At 44.2% G+C, this 18,417-nt stretch overlaps 2 protein-coding genes across 4 annotated transcripts; one reads left to right on the top strand and one right to left on the bottom strand.

Moving 5' to 3' along the window:
• Positions 1-321: 321 nt before the first annotated feature.
• On the top strand, positions 322-10,119 carry LOC103985866 (small ribosomal subunit protein bS6c). 2 transcript variants are annotated; one of them, XM_009403736.3, is made up of 3 exons: positions 322-719; positions 8,712-8,914; positions 9,717-10,119. In XM_009403736.3, exons 1-3 carry the CDS (start codon positions 348-350, stop codon positions 9,718-9,720), a joined length of 579 nt encoding a protein of 192 aa, XP_009402011.2. In that variant the 5' UTR covers positions 322-347; the 3' UTR covers positions 9,721-10,119. The 2 variants fall into 2 exon arrangements, with proteins under 2 accessions (XP_009402011.2, XP_009402005.2); XM_009403730.3 differs by lacking the exon at positions 9,717-10,119 and having other exon boundaries at positions 8,712-9,095.
• Positions 10,120-15,780: 5,661 nt separating this feature from the next.
• Positions 15,781-18,210, bottom strand: LOC135598455 (uncharacterized). Of its 2 annotated transcripts, XR_010481563.1 has the most exons (4): positions 17,885-18,210; positions 17,592-17,807; positions 16,675-16,825; positions 15,781-15,984 (listed from the first exon to the last, which is right to left on the bottom strand). XR_010481563.1 is itself a non-coding variant. In XM_065092272.1 (3 exons), exons 1-3 carry the CDS (start codon positions 18,137-18,139, stop codon positions 16,739-16,741), a joined length of 558 nt encoding a protein of 185 aa, XP_064948344.1. In that variant the 5' UTR covers positions 18,140-18,210; the 3' UTR covers positions 16,618-16,738. The 2 variants fall into 2 exon arrangements, 1 of the variants encoding a protein (XP_064948344.1); XM_065092272.1 differs by lacking the exon at positions 15,781-15,984 and having other exon boundaries at positions 16,618-16,825.
• Between the last annotated feature and the right edge of the window lie 207 nt (positions 18,211-18,417).

Below are 18,417 nucleotides of genomic sequence, written 5' to 3'. Positions count from 1 at the left end.
ATTTCCTTTATCATCTTAGTATCGCAATAATGTCATATAACCTATTCAAAACATGACATAATTCTATAGTCTTCGAAGCTTATCTCATCTTTATCAAATGCTATTTAGTTGTATGATAATGAAGAAAAAGAAAGAAAAAGAGTTTGTCCTTTAATCACTAACGTTAAACACTTGAATCCAGTCTTAATGACCCAACACTAATTTGGATCCATAATCCGGTTCAGGAGAGTGAAACCCAATCCACATTTGGGCCGGATCAGCATTTTAGAGAACGTTTAGGCCCATCAAAGACTTCGGTGTTAAGCGACTCCCTCCTCTCTCTCGTCCGCTCCGCTTCTTCCACTCCCATGGCTTCTTTAGCCTCGTCTCTCGCGCTCTCTCCATCGCCGGCTAAACTCCGTCTTCCTCTTCCTTCTCTAGGGTTCCTCTCCTCCTTTGCGATCTCCGCATGCCGATCCTTCCAGCCATCTCCCAGGGCCCGGATCTCCCGGCGGACGCTCTCGATTCGAGCGCTGACGCTGGATTTCTTGGGTTCTTTTTTCGAGGGAGGAGGGGATGAGGAGGGTGGTGGCCCCTCGGCGTTCTCCGCCGCTGCTCCTCTTGGGGACAAGGAGGAGCCGCAATGCCCTCCGGGTCTTCGCCGGTATGAGACCATGGCCGTGCTGCGCCCCGACATGACCGAGGACGAACGCCTTGCCCTTATTCAACGATACGAAGAGGTGATCATTCTTTTCTTCCCTTTTTTTCCTTTTCGTTCTCGAATTCGTGGAAATGCTAATTATTCTTTATTAATTGATACCATTTCCTTTTGATTTGTATTCTGTCATCATTTGCCGTTGATAAAGTGGAATAGAGTAAAATGCTAATTTATGTTAACACCAGAACTCGAACGAAGAAATTTCAATGTTTTAGATTGACAATCTTCGACAAGCTCGCTAGATGTGCCAACATTTGAGTTTTGCTTTTTAGGAAGATATCATTTAACAGTAAGTTTTGGTTGATTTTAATTGTTCGTATAATGGATTGCATTTGCAGGAAGTACATTAGACTAATGAAAAAGTAATGAACAGTGAATAAGTGCATAAAGCACGAGGAAAAAGTGTTTCCATGGAAAAAGTTGTTGGTGTGGTAGTATAGCTATGTTGGCAATTTTTGAAAAGCTAGATAGAGGACCAAGGTTTGAGGTCTTTAACAAATACTATTCAACCATAATTTTTGGTTGATTCTAATTGTTCATAGAGTGGATTGAATTTGCAGGGAGGCAACTAAAGTTATGAACAGAGACTAAATGCAGAAAGCATAAGGAGAATATGCTTTTGATGGAAATTGTAGTTGTACCATACTGTACCATACTGTATGGTACAGCACCGGTGTACTAGTGTACCAAGCTTTGCTCGGTATGATATGATACGGCATACCGAGCTGTCACGGACAAACTTTGAAACAGGATGTTTGATGTAATGCTTATATCTGTCCGTGTCTGTTGGCATGTTCATGCCTTGTACAGCGTGTAGAGGGGCAGCCGAAGGCTTATAAGTCCCATTTTAGTTGGGTTGATGGCCTCTTTAGGCTTGTAAATAAAGGTTGTGTCATGTGGACACGTGAGAGAGCTTTTCGATCTGTAATGGACCATTTTACCCTTTGTTGTGCCACTGTTCAGAGCTTGTAAAGTCTGTTTGTAATTTGCATTGTCTATGAAGTGTTTTTCGGAGATGTTTGCTTGTGGATCCCGATTGAGGCGTTCTCTCTTGCCCGTTCTCTCTTTTGTTGGTCCTAAGGGACAATGGGAGTCTTCGGGGAGGCTGATCTTTGCGGACGGACACGCAAGGGTGCCGCACGACTTAGGCAAAACCAGCTAAGTCCGTGTCATATGGTATCAGAGCGGGACAAGCACTCATAGAAACACTTAACATGCAAACGTGGGGGACCTAGCGGGGCTGCGTTGAGGGCAGTCAGCACACGCGCGACCGTTTGAGGGAAAACGGGCATGGAGATGTAGGGAAAAGAGTCGCTCATAGGAGCGGGCATCTGAGATTGGCATTCAGAGGAATGGCCAACCCTTCGCGCAAGAGGCACCACGAGAACAGACAAGCTTGGAAGAATTTGGAGCACACAAAGGTTGGGATGGCTGAGTTTGAGCTACGGCTCAACGTTGACAACTATACTTGATGGTGCTCTAGGCAAGCGAGACGCTTGGCAAGAATGAGACCATGCAAGGTAGAATGAGTTGCTCAACGACCAAAAGAGTTATGCAAAGCTCACAGAGGTGAGGGGAATTGCTAACTCGAAGAATTTGGTACTCATGCATGGGCTTGTATGCGGACGATGGAATGTTCGTGGCCATCCCAAGGCGACCGAGACTCGGCGCCATGGAGCATTGAAACTTTCTCTTCGGCATGTGAAGGATACGTCCGTAGGAGGCTGAAGTGCGCAATGAGTTCAGCATGTTGCTAGGCCTTGAGGGGTGCAGCGGGGGCTGTATTGACGGGGAGTCGCAATCTAGCAAGTGCGTTTGCAAGAGGCAGAACAATGCACAGTTTGCTCAGCAGATCGGAGTAGTCCAAGGGGATGTTGCTCCAATGGGACAGTTATCCAGGAGGGATAAGTCTCAGCTCTCCAGAGGGAGAATCATGTGAGACGGACTTCACATGTTGAGGAGGAGTACCTCAATAAACAACAACTCCACGAAGCTCGATGGACTGAGCAAGCGGCGAGGAGTCGTCGCATGATCTCGCTTGAGAGAATGCATTGGTGGATGCATTGCGAGATCAAGTGGGGGAGCAACACAAATGAAGGCGCACTTGGAGTTGATGTGGAGATCGGACTCAAGGGAGGGCTGACCCGTGGAATGGTGGGCACGAGGGCCACCATCAGCTCAATGCAGAAGCGAGGAGCGGAGCAACTTGAGTGTAACTTGGCGAAGTTCCCAAGCCGCATGAAGGGAGCCAGCATAGAAGTTGGAACGTGGAGCAGAGGCACAGTGCTTATCTTAGACAGAGGTCAAGGACATGAACTCTTGCAGAGGCAATAGTAGGATCATGTTGTTCCATGGGTCCTTCATTCTGACGGAGCGGACTCATCATGCATGGTGCCAAAGACGAAGGGAGCTTCGGGGCACATGCACGTTATCTCGGAGAAGCATTTGAAGGAGGAACTAAGGCGACTCAATTTGCGGAGGCTAAGTTGGGTACAGAAGGCCTTAGCACGGGGCAAGAGGACGCAGAGGCGGGCACTCTTGAAGAATATGCCACAGTGTTGCTATTCGAGTTGCTATGAAGGAAGCGGTGCGCAGCGGAGATTGTGCTGGTAGGGGCAGAGGCCCAGGATCCAGACAATGGTGCACAAATTACAGTGAAGTCGGTGGACTTCGAGAGCTACTAGGCGACGGACTGTCCTAGAGCGGTGCTTCATCTAGGTGTGACCCAAGAGTGGGTGGATGAAGGTCGATTGCCAAAGGAGCGAACAAAATCAAAGGTGGAGGAGTCCCTGCGATGTATTGGCAGAGGCCACACACATGGAGGGTTCACAATTCGAGTTTATTCCACAAGGATCAGAATGCAATGGAGATGTCACCAGGAGGCGACATGGTGCAGCGGATCGTGGTGGAACAGTTCGTGGCAATGCAATACACACGACAGTCCCGTGAGGGATGAGATCATATGGAGGTATGATCGGGAGCTATTGGGAGCTCCGCTTTGGTGAACAACACGACGGCAAGAAGGGCTATGGATTCAAGGAGTGAAGGCCATGGTACCGCGGAGGCGGGTCTTCCGGGCGTGCACCGAATTTTGCATCGGATGATAACCTTGGTCATCAGCATATGGGGGCTGGGTTCCACCAAGGGAAAAGTTCGAATGCAAGTACCAGTGAGTTCCATGGGAGGGACTTGATCATGCAGAGGTATGATCGAAGCAGCTGGAGAGTTGGACTGCTCTAGAGCTCATATTCGCTTAAGGGAGCCCGACAAGTCAGAGGACAAGGTCGAGTAAGCGAACGTTGCTACCAAGGAAGCTAAGGAGAACAGAATTGGTGCAAACCCTACAACGCGATGGCAGAGGCCATGCATGGGAGTTGCAGTCTGTCTTTCCATCGACCAAACAGACTGCTTGGAGAACACAGAGGTGTTGAAGCAGGGGGTCGAAAGGGGCGAGGAAGCGACGACGAGTCCAGAGGGACTTAGCTACCCAAAATCAAGCATCAGTTAGAATGGAGGTGGACTCAGAGGAGTGCCGCGGAAACATATCTACTGATCGTGAAGAAAAGGGATGCAGATGCGAAGAGACGGATAGTAGGGCCATGGGCATGGCAGCGCCATGGTACCGCAGAGGCGGGACTTCCGTGAAAGTCATTGATCCCTTGCTCTCACGAGGGAGAGCGTTTGGTCGTGAAAGGGGCCGAGGAGGTGGAGCATGCAGAGGCAATCTCCAAGTACCGAGACAAGGCTGAAGGGCAGAGGCCAAGAAACTTCGTAAGACCGGTGTCAACAAGTTTCTCATCAAGATAGCCATAAGTGAAGGACTTCGGGTCATGCAAGAGTGCACGACCAAGGAACGAAGCAGGCAGTACGCGGTGCTGTACCTTCGCTACTCAGTGGAGTAGGCGGCAGGGTTGATGGAGAAGACGGTACAATCCCAGAGGCGACCTCATCTATCAGAGAATTACTCTAAGTTGGGATGGAAACTTCCTGCATTCCAGAAGTTCAATGGCTTTGAGAAGGTGAATCACAGTAACTAACTCAATGCAAGGAGTGCAAACACTTCAAGTGCTTCAGAAGTGTGAGCAAAGAGCAGGCGAAGGCCAGTAACCAGCTCGATGCATGAAGTACAACCTCGAGGAGGCGGGCGAAGTCAAGTAACCTTTGTCTTCTCAACTCTTAAGAGAATGGGCGAAACCGAGTACCCCAGTTCTCTTATCTATCCAGCAGAGGAGCTCTGCACAAGTTCAAAGACCCTTTGAAGATAATGGAAGACGATAGTTGTCAAATCCTCACCAACGGTGATCAGTGCTACTGAGAGTAGATTGTCCGCGTCATTTCCCAACGAAATGCCAATCGAAAGCGGAAGTGATGCGAACCTACTTGGATGCGACAACTAACTGAAAGAAGAGTCAATGAGCAGATTTTGTGGAGGAAGGACCCAAAACTTCAGAAGTTTGCGAGGCGATGCTCGTTAAAGCTCCAACAAGCATCCACCCAGTTCAAGCAGCATGTGGAAATTTTGAGAAACTGGCGCAGTAAGGATGGTCTTTTCCTTCATTTGGTGGATCCGCAGGAATCAACGTGGATCAACACAACTCAGCCAACCCCACACCAGAGTCAGAGTCATTGGCGAGTTGAAGCAGCATGGCGGATCAAAGGTTCGACTACTCAAAAACAGCAGCGGAGAGCAGCTGGGAGCCAGGAGGCGCATTGCAGCTGGAGCGGAAGATTGAAGACTCAGCAAAGGCGAAGAGTTGCAGTGTTCACAAAGGCTTCGACGAGGACGTCGAAGGGATAAGTGGGGGAGAATGTCACGGACAAACTTTGAAACAGGATGTTTGATGTAATGCTTATATCTGTCTGTGTCTGTTGGCATGTTCATGCCTTGTACAGCGTGTAGAGGGGCAGCCGAAGGCTTATAAGTCCCATTTTAGTTGGGTTGATGGCCTCTTTAGGCTTGTAAATAAAGGTTGTGTCATGTGGACACGTGAGAGAGCTTTTCGGTCTGTAATGGACCATTTTACCCTTTGTTGTGCCACTGTTCAGAGCTTGTAAAGTCTGTTTGTAATTTGCATTGTCTATGAAGTGTTTTTCGGAGATGTTTGCTTGTGGATCCCGATTGAGGCGTTCTCTCTTGCCCGTTCTCTCTTTTGTTAGTCCTAAGGGACAATGAGAGTCTTCGGGGAGGTTGATCTTTGCGGACGGACACGCAAGGGTGCCGCACGACTTAGGCAAAACCAGCTAAGTCCGTGTCAGAGCGGTACGCTTAAAAAAATTATAAAAATTAATTTTAGTACCAAGCTATATTAAATATAAAAACTGCAGCAATATAAAATTTCCATTAAGGCCACATTTGTGTGCTTTGCGCTAGCCTTTATATATTGGGCCAAACCCTATCAATAGTTGTAGAAGAGGGAGCGAAGAGCTGCGGTGTCGAGGGAACGATGGCAGTGGGCGCTGCAGCGAAGAAGCGAAGACACAAGAAGAAGAAGAAGAAGAAGAAGGATAAGTGGGGGCAGCTAGTGGTCGCGCCCGTGGAGGACACTGAACAAGGACGAGAAGAAAACCCATTGTAGCGAGATGCCGAAGAACAGGTGGACGAGGAGGTGGTGCCGGGCGGCGGCGAGTTGTATGATCCCAACAAGGTGGTGGTGAGCTGGATGCCCTACTCAGTCACTGAGCAGTAGATCAGAGACTTGTTTAGGGACATCGGCCCCGTTGTCCAACTTTAGCTCTCCCGCTTCCTCGACGTTAGATCGGGATCGAGAAAGGGCGTGGAAGACGAGTTCGCGTCGAGGTTCGACAGGCTCAGGTTCATCGAGACGCTGATGACGATGCATCGGTGACTTCGCGATACTCTTTCTCAACACTTCTCCCTCTTCTTCGAACGCCCTCTTCTTCCTCGTCTCGCCTCACCGCAGCCAGGCTGATACTGCCCGGTAGCGGGCGGTCCGTGTGCCGATCAACTGGCGTATCGGGCGGTACGGAATGGTATTAAAAACCCTTGTAGTTGTAATAGAGAATGACCACTTATCAAATGCTTTGTGCTATATGTTAAACAAGATACAAAATGTTGACATCCCTTGAGAATTAAGCTCAGCTGAGCCCTGCTAAAGCATCTGTCTTCTTATCTACCTTTAGAAAATTAAATAATTGTGTGCATAACTGATCACATGAAAGCTAAAGTGAGCACGTGGAAAGATCCTGTCGATCTATTTTGCACTGAGCAGATAGGTTAGCTCTGGATGGTGTTATGTATAAATGCTATATAATACGATATCATGCACATGAAAGGTGGATTTGACTGTTGGAAGCATAGGCTTTCTTGGTGCACATCAGTTCACAATCCAGTGTGTGGTCTTATGTAAAACATATCCAACATGTTGGTAACTTCACTACCCGTATGATTATACTTTTCCAGATCCTTCTTCTTGGCCTTCATAACCATTGATAGTTCTAAGGAATCAAGAAAACATTATCACTTTTAACTCTTCATGTTATTGTCCTATAACAAAAGGTTGTGCTGTCACATATTAAGGATAATCATTTTAGCCATAAGTGTCTCTAGGAAAGTGCCCTTTGCTAGACCATCACATTTCACTTTAGTGTGAAATCGATCTATGATCTTAATAAGGTAAAACACAGGAACTAATCATCTTGGCATACTCATTTTTAAAGATCCTCCCAATATCCAATTGCAGAATCAGAGAAAATAAGTTGTTGAATAAAATGCATTCCCTTTCATGTAAATTGTCATTTTAGCTGCCATCCTTTGAAATCTACATTTGGAGCACATTGAGAATCCTCGAGTTCATTGTTACAAAAAATTTGCCTAGGTGTGAACATGGTGTTTATGCTAAGATAGACAAAAAAGCATGCTTAACTATTCTTTGGGGTTTTTCTTGTTCTTTTTAAGCTCAAGTAATAGAAAGGCACATTTCTCTGGTATATTTCGTCTCTGTCATGTCTTTATGTTATGGATCCTAATTACTTGTTTGTTCAGTAAAATATTTCGGGAAGGAGAAGCAACAGACAATAGATTTAGTTTCCAAAAAGGTGTTTTTCCTTTCACTGTAGGACCTGCTTTGTCCTTTTCTTTTCAAGATAACTTTCCGTATATATTCCTCAGATACACATTGTTTTGCTTGTATAAATAAACCTTGAGAAAAGACCTACGAAATGAAAATATTATTATTCATTTGCCAGCATTACAAAGCCTTTCTGGAAGGTGGTGGAAGCTACACAGACTACATTTCACCACACACTGTTTTTTCTCACATTTAAGCTCATGTATAAAAGTGAGTTTCTTGTTTTCGAAAGTGTTCCATGGTAAAATAATAGTTTTCTGGAACAGTCCAAAACAGTGAAACAATATAATGGAATCCTTCCAATTCAGAATTTTGTTATGGTTGACATGCTAAACAAGATCAATTGCTTCGCCTATGGGTACACCTGCTGCCTATTTTTCATCCTTGACTGTAAACAAGATCACTAATCCTACCAGCTGATCATATTTATAACTGATTTTATTTCTTTTATGTGCTGACCGGAGGTATAAAGCTTTTCTAATGTTACTTGGTTCTAATTATCATCATTTCATCTTCTTGCTACTTGGTCCTATTTATAACAAGAACAAACCAGGAGTCTCAACCACTCTGCGTCATCTGCACGTATCTTATCAGTCCTTTATTATTCAAGAAAACATTTTGTGGTTGATTCTGCACTCATGTCGCCCATCTCACTTGTTTTGTATTGCTGGTCTTGGTATGTGTTGATCTGTGACTATTTGGTTAGACATAACTGCAAATACGTTCGAGGGAGGAGTTCAATAAAACCCTGTTTTAAGAGAAGTTCAGGTTGTCTCTGTTGAAATTGGATTTTTTTTATTAAATGATTGTCATCTTCATTGCATGCTTGCCTAAGTTATGATAACATGACGAAACCATGTGATTTTTCTATTAGCATCACGTGATCTTTGTTATTAAGCTAATTTCTATCATGGTACATGCTGCAGTTGCTCGTCGCAGGTGGTGGGTTGTATGTGGAAGTGTTTAACCGAGGAGTGATCCCACTTGCATACAGCATAAAGAAAAAGAACAAGGCAGGGGAGAGCAACACATACTTGGATGGCATATACCTTCTCTTGACCTATTTCACCAAACCTGAATCCATGGCTCTTCTCGAGTCGAGGCTCAAGACGGATGATGATGTTATCAGGTCAGCGATCTTTAAGATACGTAAGCGGAAGTATTAGAATCTCATCTCATCAGGCTTTGTCGTATGACATGCTTATCATCCTTGACACTGATCACCTTGTTAACATAGGCATTGGTCGATGAATTCTTCTTCTGTTATGTGAGATTGTCTCTTATGATTTTCCAACTGTGCCTTTGCTTTAGCGATCTCTTTCCAACATGTAGATCGTGTCTTGGCCTTGGTGTTAATTGGTTTCTTGGCTTATTCAATCCACCAACAACATATAAAAAACTGGGATCGAGCTTTCTTTCTTGTTGATACGGTTATCATTTTTTATCAATCGGTACTTGATATACAAAATTCGTTTAACGCTTATTGGGCATGTTATGTCAACTTCGGAAATGACAAAAAAGTTTGTGAGACATGTTTTGTTCAATGCTTATTGGGCATCGGTAGATTATTTAAAGAGAATATTTTTTCATCAAACATTGTATAAAAATTATGTTATATAAAATGGTCATTTTAGGTATGTTTCTATTCATAACTTACTAAACAAACATTTAGAGTTTTAAATGTCTATGGATATATATTAGCTTGATATGGGAAGGTTTTATCGAGATATGAACATCTTTTGTGCTCAAACAAACCAAAGCTAGAAAAGGGACAGTGGGACATGAGCTGCAGATATTTTTCGTCTTCGTAAATGATCCCTCTCTTGCTGATGACTCAAGAAAAATGCAATGAGTTTGAATCAAATTGATGTTAAAATTTGATATTATCACTTGTTTTCCACCATCTTGTAACATGATCTTTCAAATTACAGGTAGAGTCAAACTACCGATTGGGAAGAGGATGAGAATCCAACATGTTACATGATGGGAGGCAGACTTCGAAATGCTCACAACAGCAGCAGCACGGAATAGGCTGAAGCCTTCCACCATGAGCGCAAAGGCTTGATGTTGCTATCGAAGCACCACCACACACACGATCACCATAATGGTGCGAAGGGCGGGCTGCTGCTGCTATCGAAGCACCACATGATCACCGTAAATGCAAATGTGGACCGGAAAGATCACGAGATGGTGCGTGCGACATGTCCACCATTCCTTGCTTTTGTTTATGGACTCGATTCACTGCTTCAGCGTGCGTCCATGGCTCGTTTGCTTTTCGCAGAAGAGTCGGATCCGATGCATCGCTCTCTTGATTGCTTTCTTGACCTTCTTTTCCTCTTTCATTTCTAGACTGTTCGCATGTGGAGGATGGAAGAAGGCCGGCCTTTTTCATTGAAAACCGGGTGATGATGTGGTTTTTTTTTTTAATCGTTATTTACCTGATTGGAAAAATATTCAGAGCCCGACACATGGCAGCCCAATCATTATGAGGATAATAGGATAATTGTTAAGTAAATATTCTACGTTAAATTAACAATAAAAATTTATCAGATCATAGAAATCAAGATGAGTTATTGTTTACTAAAATTATTTTACCTTTTTCGGTTAATGACCTGAGTGTCGAAGAGATCATGTCGAGGATTATACTCGACCTTGATCTTCGTGCATGTCGATCGCAGAATGTGCGTCTAAGTTCATATCAGCCCCTGAGTAAGCATCTAAGCCTTTCCCTTGGTCATATCGAACTTTTTGTGCACTCGAGTTCGAATCGAGTGAGCCTGATCCAAGCATCATTGATATTCACATTATCATTTTGGGAGGGCCCATGTTGTAAGAATATCATTGCCCTTGACTCATAGCATGGTCGACACGACCTGATGCACTCTATAAAATCGCACAATTGAAATGACCCAAAGTGTTCTCTACAATGATAGTATGATTGACATGGCTCGAAGTGCTCCCCATGAGAATAGTGCAGTCGACATGACCCAAAACGCTCTCTACGATGATAACATGGCCGACACGACTCAAAGTTCTCTCCACGATGACAACACGATCGACATGACCCGTGATGTTCTCTATGATGACAATATGATTGACATGACCTGAAGTACTATCCATGACATCAATACAATTAACATAGCTTGAAGTGCTCTTTATAATAACAATACAACCGACATGACCCAAGACGGTCTACGATGTCAACATGATAACCATGACTCAAAGCACTCTCTATAGTGGCAGCACGACAACATAGCCCAAAGTGCTCTCCATGTAATAGCATGACTAACATAGTTTAAAGTGCTTTCCATGATAATAGCATGATCACTATGACCCGAGGTGCTCATTATGATGATAGCATGACTGACATGACCCAAAAGCACTCTCCACGATGATAGTACAACCAACATGACTCAAAGCTATGACAACATCACGATCAATACGACCCAAAACACTCCTTTTAATGATAATGTGGTTGAAATGGCCTGAGGTGCTCCCTTCAACGATAACACAGGTAAAGTGACCCAAAGCATCCCAACGTTCGATGCATTATTCGTGGATATAAATGTCTTTGACATGCGATGTATCCTCCATAGATAAAAAGCATCCTGACGATCGATGTGTTTTTCGTTGACATATGTCTTTAATGCTCGATGCATCCTTTGCGAATGAAAGCATATGAAATGTCTGATATGTCCTCCATAGACAAAAGACATCCCATTGGTAATGCATCTTTCAGGACATAGGCATCTTTAATATATGATGTGTCCTCTGTGGGTGAGAGTATCCAATGCGTCCTCTACAAACTAAAAGCATACCAACGATCGACACATCCTTTACAAAGACAAGCATCTCTAACATGAGCCAACTTGCCCGATATAGGTAGGACAACATTCGGATAAGATTTTGCCCGAGGTGGGTAGATCAGTCAACCCATAGTAGGCTGCCTGATGTGAGCAAATTGACCAATCCAGAGCTAGGCTACTCGAAATGGGTAGATTGACCCAACAAACTAATTCACTGAATATAGGTAGATCAGGAGTTTCGTGACTAATCCATCTAGCAAATCTATCTGATGTGGGTAGATCATGATTATTTATGACTGATCAATCTATCAAAGTAATCCACTCGATGTGGGTAGATTACCTACCTGATGTGGGCCTATTAGGAGATCTAGTAGTTGGTTGGTTGGGCAAATCGAGAGATACAATGGCAACTTGGATCAGACGGGATCCCATCGCCTAATGTGGGTCTCTCGACTCTACTCGTGATAATGTGATTGACATGGCTCAAAACATTCTTTATAAGAACAGTGCAACCTGTGGCCTTAAATGCTCTCTACCATGACACTATTACTAACATGGCCTAAAATGCTCTCTACGATGACAATATGGTCGTCACGATCTAAAATGCACTCTACGATGACAACGTGTCTGACATGGCCCGAAGCACTCTCTACGATGATAATGTGATCAACATGACCCAAAGTGCTCTCTATGATGACAACACGATCGACATAACTTATAATGCTCTATATGATGACAACACGACTAACATAACCCAAAGTACCCTCTACAACATCAACATAGTCAACACAGACTGAAGTGCTCTCTATGATAATAGTATAACTGACATGGCCCAAGGTGTTCTCTACAACGTCAACATGACTCAAAGCACTCTCTACAACGACAGCATGGCTGGCATAGCCCGAAGTGCTCTCTATGACATCGATATGATTAACATGACCGAAAGTGCTCTCTATAACAATAGCGTGGTAACATAACTCGAGGTACTCTCCATGCAATAGCACAATCGACATGGTTTGAAGCACTTTCCATGATAATAGTGTAACCAAGACAACTCGAGGTGCTCACTATGATGATAGCATGCCTAACATGGCCTAGAACGCTCTCTACGATGATAGTGCGATTGACACAGCTTAAAGCGTTCTCTATAATGAGAGCATGATCGATACAGCTTGAAGCACTCCTTTCAATGATAATACAATTGAAATGGCCCGAGATGCTCCCTTTGATAATAACACAACCAAAATGGCTTAAAGCATCCCAATGTTCAACGTATCGGAGATAAGTGTCTTCGACGTGTGATGTATCCTCCACAGATAAAAAGTTTCCCGAAGGTCAACATGTCCTTCATGGACAAGTGTCTTTAATTCTTGATGCATCTTTCATAATGAAAGTATAAGAAACATTTGATGTGTCTTCTATAGACAAAAGCATCCCGATAATACAATATTTTTCACGGACATACGTATCTTTAATACGCAATGTATCCTTTGTGGGTGAGAGCATTCGATGTGTCCTCCTCCACAAACTAAATGCATCTCAATGATCGAGACATCCTTTGCGGACACAAGCGTCTCTAACATGAAGTCAACTTGCTTGTTGTAGGTAGGTCAACATTCAGATAAGATTCTACATAAGGTCAGTAGATTAGTCGACCCACAATAGGCTGCCTGATGTGGGCAAAATGGCTAACCCATAGCCATTAGTTACCCAATGTGGGCAAATCGGTCCAACAAACCAATTCACTCGATGTGAGCAGATCAGGAGTTTTGTGATTGATCGATCCAACAGATCTGTCCAATGTGAGCAGATCACGAGTTTTTGTGGCCGAACAATCCAGCAAAGTAATCCACCCAATATGGGCAGATCAGGAGATACAGTGGCAACTCGGACGAGATGGGATCTCATCGCCCAATAATGGGTCCCATGACTCGAGATAAGTTTATATAGCTTAATGTGGGTCCCTCGGCCCCACTACAACGGGTCGGGCATAGATGACTACCAATGTCTGATACGAGTGGATTAAATTCTTTCCCGACGTTGGCATCTTGGCATGTCCAAGGCAAACGACGGCAAGTTTTCACTGTCCGATATGGCATCTCGGCGTGTCTAAGGCAGATTGGGCGACGAAGAGGGCCTCGTAGCATCCCCATTGTAGATCGACAATGGCTAGATCGATGATCGACCTATCGCCCAATGGGGGCCTCATAGGATCCCCGCTACAGATCGATAGCATGCTAGATCGGTGACCGACACATTGCCCAACGAGGGACTCGAGCATTCCCGTTTCAGATAGGGCAAAGAAGATGACACCCTATCGAGCATGGTGAAATCATCGTGACTGAGGGAGAATTGACGACAGACCCATCGCTCAACATAGGTTCCCCGGTTGTCCCACAATAGAACCATCGCCTGACGTGGGTCCCCTAGTGGCCCCACGACTCATGGCTTCCCATCATCAAGTCTGCCTCCTCTCCTCTCCTCTCCTCTCTCTTTCGTCGACTTCTCCGTCTTTGAACCACATGGCACCTGGACATGCAACTCGAGAGGCGAGACTCCCTACTCCTGTGGAAAGTGCTGTTGGTCAGGATCAAGGCTGCGACCTCCACTGGCCTCCTGCATGCCCAGTTTGCACTTGGCTTCCTCCATGGCACCAGCCTTCAACGCCCCTAGAACCGCCTCGAGTCCTTCCTCTACAACCACTTCACCGTCGTGGGTGGCAACATGCAGTCCAAGATGCTCATCATCTTGCAGAGAGGGCTTGACCGAGACAGGATGACTGTCTCCAAGGTGGGCAAATCTTGTGCCCGGTGGTCACCTTGATGCTTGACTCGATCAATACTGATTGATGTGGGTCCCCACCTTGATTCTACGGGCATTATGATTCGTGACTTTGGGTTGCTCGAGTAGTTGTGACCTTGTGCCATCCATGACCATCGATCACAAGGGCACAATGGTTGACCCAACAAGCTACTCTACCTCTTGATGATCGAGCTATCCAACCTTTGCCATCCCGCTGAGTTACACCACCTAATGACCGAGCTATCCACCCTCTATTATCCGAAGCAAAACAGATTGACTGAGCTACTCCACCACCAAACGACCGAGCTGTCCACCCTTCTTCACCATTCAAAGTGAAGGTCTCGACCGAATTACTTCAACCGATGACTGACTTGTCCCCCCTCGATGTGTCGTAAGAAAAATATTTGCTCTAATAAGAGCTCGGCACATGACAACCCAATCAGCACGAGAAGGACAAGGGACAGTTACCGAGCGGGTATTCCACCCAGAATATTCTCTCTAGTTAAACCGACTATAAAAAACCCACCAAGCGAAAAAAACCCAAGGTCAATTACTATTTATTAAAATTACTTTACCTTTGTTGGCTACTGAATTAAGCATCGGAAGGACCATATCGATACTCTCACCCGACCTCACCCGACCTCACCATATCGATACTCTCACCCGACCTCAGTTTTTATTTGATCATTTCTCTAATACTATTCTCAACCATATCGATACTTGACCCAGGCTTTCTCTTATACTATTCTCAACCTTTCGAATCCGTAGAATTTAATTATTAATTTAAATATCAAAAAAATCTTTATCGAACATATCCCTATCATAATTTTGAACGAACTCAATTGAACTTGACTACTCTCCAACACCAAAGCTTGTGATGAGTTCATCAGCTCTGAATCACCGACACATCAAATATTCAATATTTATCATAACAATTAAGTTACCTCCCTTTCCTTCTGCCATCTATCCAAGAAGGAAGCAGAAAATTTTACACCAATTATAGGTAAGGGATGTCTATTTCCACATGAGAATGACGACATGTGGAAATAGACATCCCTTACCCATGTATTAACTCTTTATCTCATGTATTTACTCTTTATCTCATGTCAATGACGACATGTCTGTCTTCCACAGGAGAAGGAGAAGCGAAAGATTGACCCAAGACGGAAAGGCCGACGACAAGGTTGTCTCAGCATCATCCTCCATAGTTTGAGGAGCAGAAGAAAAGAACAAGCAGCACAAGACCACTCAGAAAGATGGAACTTTGGATCCGTAAAGCCACCACATTAATGGAGATGCATTTGAAGAGAAGTTGACATACTTCTCTTTCAAGTGATTCTCAACGATATCAAGAGTAACAATTCCAAATAATGAGGTAAAAGCATGATGGAAGAGAATGGTGGTTTGTTTGATCTCATTTCATTATTCTGTAAGTAAAGTCTTTCGTTTTAGAAATACCTGAGGATGACTTCAAACAATCACAACAATGGCTTCAAAACCATTGGCAGAACAGATGAGACAAAAGGATGAGAAGCTGGAAGCTTTTCAATATTGTATCTTGGGCAAGCAGCTGTTGAAGATTGTAGTAGGCCTGCACCAATGGGGCACATCATGCATTATATAGTCTCAGTTCAAATAACAAACTCAGCTCCTCTGTACCACTGAAATAGGAACGCTTAAATTACATGCCGTTTGTAGCTAATGGAATGGTAGGTCAAGGTGATGTGTGTCGGAATTTATACACATAATTATTTACAGGGAGATACAAATCTTATACATGTTTTCTTTACCGATTGTAACAAATCTTGTCGTCAACAGGAAAGAAAAGAAAGAATATGATATAAAAAAGGACATCTTAATGCCTGAGATGGGAAGAGTTCTGAAATACCAAATTGAGAATTCTATAAAATGTTGAACTACGGAGACAATATATTCAGTAAAATTAACCTAATGATAAAGAGAACAAGTCCTGAACTGAGACATTATTATCGATACCGGACACACATCTTCCATCAATATCTCTCACATCCAATGGATTTTAAATATTAATGGAAGCATTGATATAATGGTACCACGACAATTTTTTTTTCCGAACAAAGCAGTTGCAGCTAAACTAACCACGAAAAGGAGTTAAAAGTAAACATAATGCTTAGTTAGTACCGGCACAAAGTTTTGATGTCTTGTAAACCTTGCCTTGAGCATGAACCACTATGACAAAATGACGGGAAAAAACTAAGCTTTTACTGGAAAGCAAGGAACAATATTGGGAGAGTTTGCTTACATGTGTTGTTGACAAAGCAACAATTGTCATTAGAGATTGTTGTTTGCTACATGCAGTAGGATCATCATCGAGCTTCTACGGACGGCAACGATGTCGACCTCATAGAAAGCTCAGCACCTCCAACCCCTTGATTCCTATTTGTTTCAGCAGCCTGGAAGAATGCAAGTCTTCCAGTAAGCATACAGGAAAAGATTATCAAAAAGGAATCATATCAAACAACCCAAACAAGCAGCTGCTTCACAATTGAGAAATAATCCACTCAACCATTGGGCAAATGGTAATAAATCACATGATAGGATATGTAGAAGAACCATCAAACTCATAAATTTCTACTGGTTTGCACTCCAAGAATGGAGAAAAAAGTAACTAGGAATTGAGAGCAAATGACTGGACTCGACAAAAAAAATTAAACCTTTACAAGTTGCCACCAGATCAAAGCAACATCACTAACCTATCAACAATTAACATAACCTATGAGAGTAAAGTAAGCACTAATAGATCATGGTGTCCCTCAATATAAAGACAACAAACCTTATCATCTCATGTCTGTATCAGCATTAGAACTGTATATTATACCAAGTCCAAAACTAATATTAAGTTCTTCCTACCCGGATTACATCCAATCTTTGCCCCATGGCCAATAATCAAAGAAAGAAGCAAAAAGAGACGAAAACTTTTCAGACCTCAGCTACAGGTCAACCTAATCTTGCCACCGACAGTTAATCTTTAGGAAAAATCGACAGAAGAAAGATGATTATTGCTGATGGAGGAGAAAGATTAGCCTAATTCCTTTAAATTTACCACAATTTAACCTTTTTAGCGTCCTTGAAACATGTTGCTAATGAAATTTCACGAAAGAGGGGAGAAATGAACTATAGAGGTGAGAGGTAGGAACCCTAGGTCTGCCCCGTATCTACCTTGGTATTTCGGGTAGGGTCCTCCAGATCGACCATCCGCACCGACATTCGAGCGATCTCGGCGATGGCGCCGTCCCTGGCGGCGGGATCGTCTCCGGCGAGCTCCTCGTAGGCTGCCTCGAACGCCTCCTGCCAGAACCTCGGCAGCCGGATCCGGTGGTTGTGGGCGTACACGTCCCACATATGCCTCACCACCTTCTCCCTCTCCTCCATCTCCTGCCGAGCAACCCCAAGGGTCAAAGAGGAGAACGTTCAAGGAAGAGATCAAAGATCCGGACAGATCAGGGACGAACTAGAGCGTCGAGATCGGAGTGGATGGGGGCGTTGAGGTCGCGGTCGAGGCGGTTGAGGTCGCCGGCGGACCACCGGAGGGTGACGGTGCCGGTGACCATGGACCAGAAGGCGAGGAGGAGGATGGCCGTAAGTGCCCAGAACTTGTAGCGGCCCTTACCGAAGAGGCCAGCGTCCGCGGCGGAGGAGACCCTGATCGCGGAGGCGACTCCGCCGGTGGCCTCAAATGAAGGGAGCAGATCGTCGCCGTCCTTCATCTCACGGGTGACGTAATTTCCCGTGATTGCCGGAGCGAGAGCTGCGTGCGCTCAGTAGCTTGGGTCCTGCAGCTCCACTAATTATAACTAGCCATTTGACACGTGCAATGCACGTGAATTAAGAAACCAAGATAATGATCTGCAAATTGGATGAACAACTCACTGAAGAAAGTAAAAGCCAACAATATAACATTGTAAAGCAATTACATAAATTCTTTTCTCATTAAATAAAATGAATTAGCAACATTTATGAATAAAAGCCGGGATATTGACATGTG

The sequence above is a fragment of the Musa acuminata genome, chromosome BXJ2-1 (genome assembly GCF_036884655.1).
Source record: "Musa acuminata AAA Group cultivar baxijiao chromosome BXJ2-1, Cavendish_Baxijiao_AAA, whole genome shotgun sequence".
In the NCBI taxonomy this organism is placed as follows: Eukaryota; Viridiplantae; Streptophyta; class Magnoliopsida; order Zingiberales; family Musaceae; genus Musa; species Musa acuminata.
Note: the sequence above shows the minus strand (reverse complement) of the source record. Positions and strands in the feature narration are given on the sequence as shown.

What these genes read in the sequence shown, in the direction of transcription:
- LOC103985866 (XM_009403730.3), top strand. Translation starts at nt 348, where the DNA reads ATGGCTTCTTTAGCCTCGTCTCTCGCGCTCTCTCCATCGCCGGCTAAA. An exon ending in TTATTCAACGATACGAAGAG is followed by an intron (nt 720 to 8,711) that starts GTGATCATTCTT and finishes TACATGCTGCAG; the next exon opens with TTGCTCGTCGCAGGTGGTGG.
- LOC135598455 (XM_065092272.1), bottom strand. Translation starts at nt 18,139, where the DNA reads ATGAAGGACGGCGACGATCTGCTCCCTTCATTTGAGGCCACCGGCGGA. An exon ending in ACTCCGATCTCGACGCTCTA is followed by an intron (nt 17,808 to 17,884) that starts GTTCGTCCCTGA and finishes GTTGCTCGGCAG; the next exon opens with GAGATGGAGGAGAGGGAGAA. An exon ending in ACCCTACCCGAAATACCAAG is followed by an intron (nt 16,826 to 17,591) that starts GTAGATACGGGG and finishes GCATTCTTCCAG; the next exon opens with GCTGCTGAAACAAATAGGAA.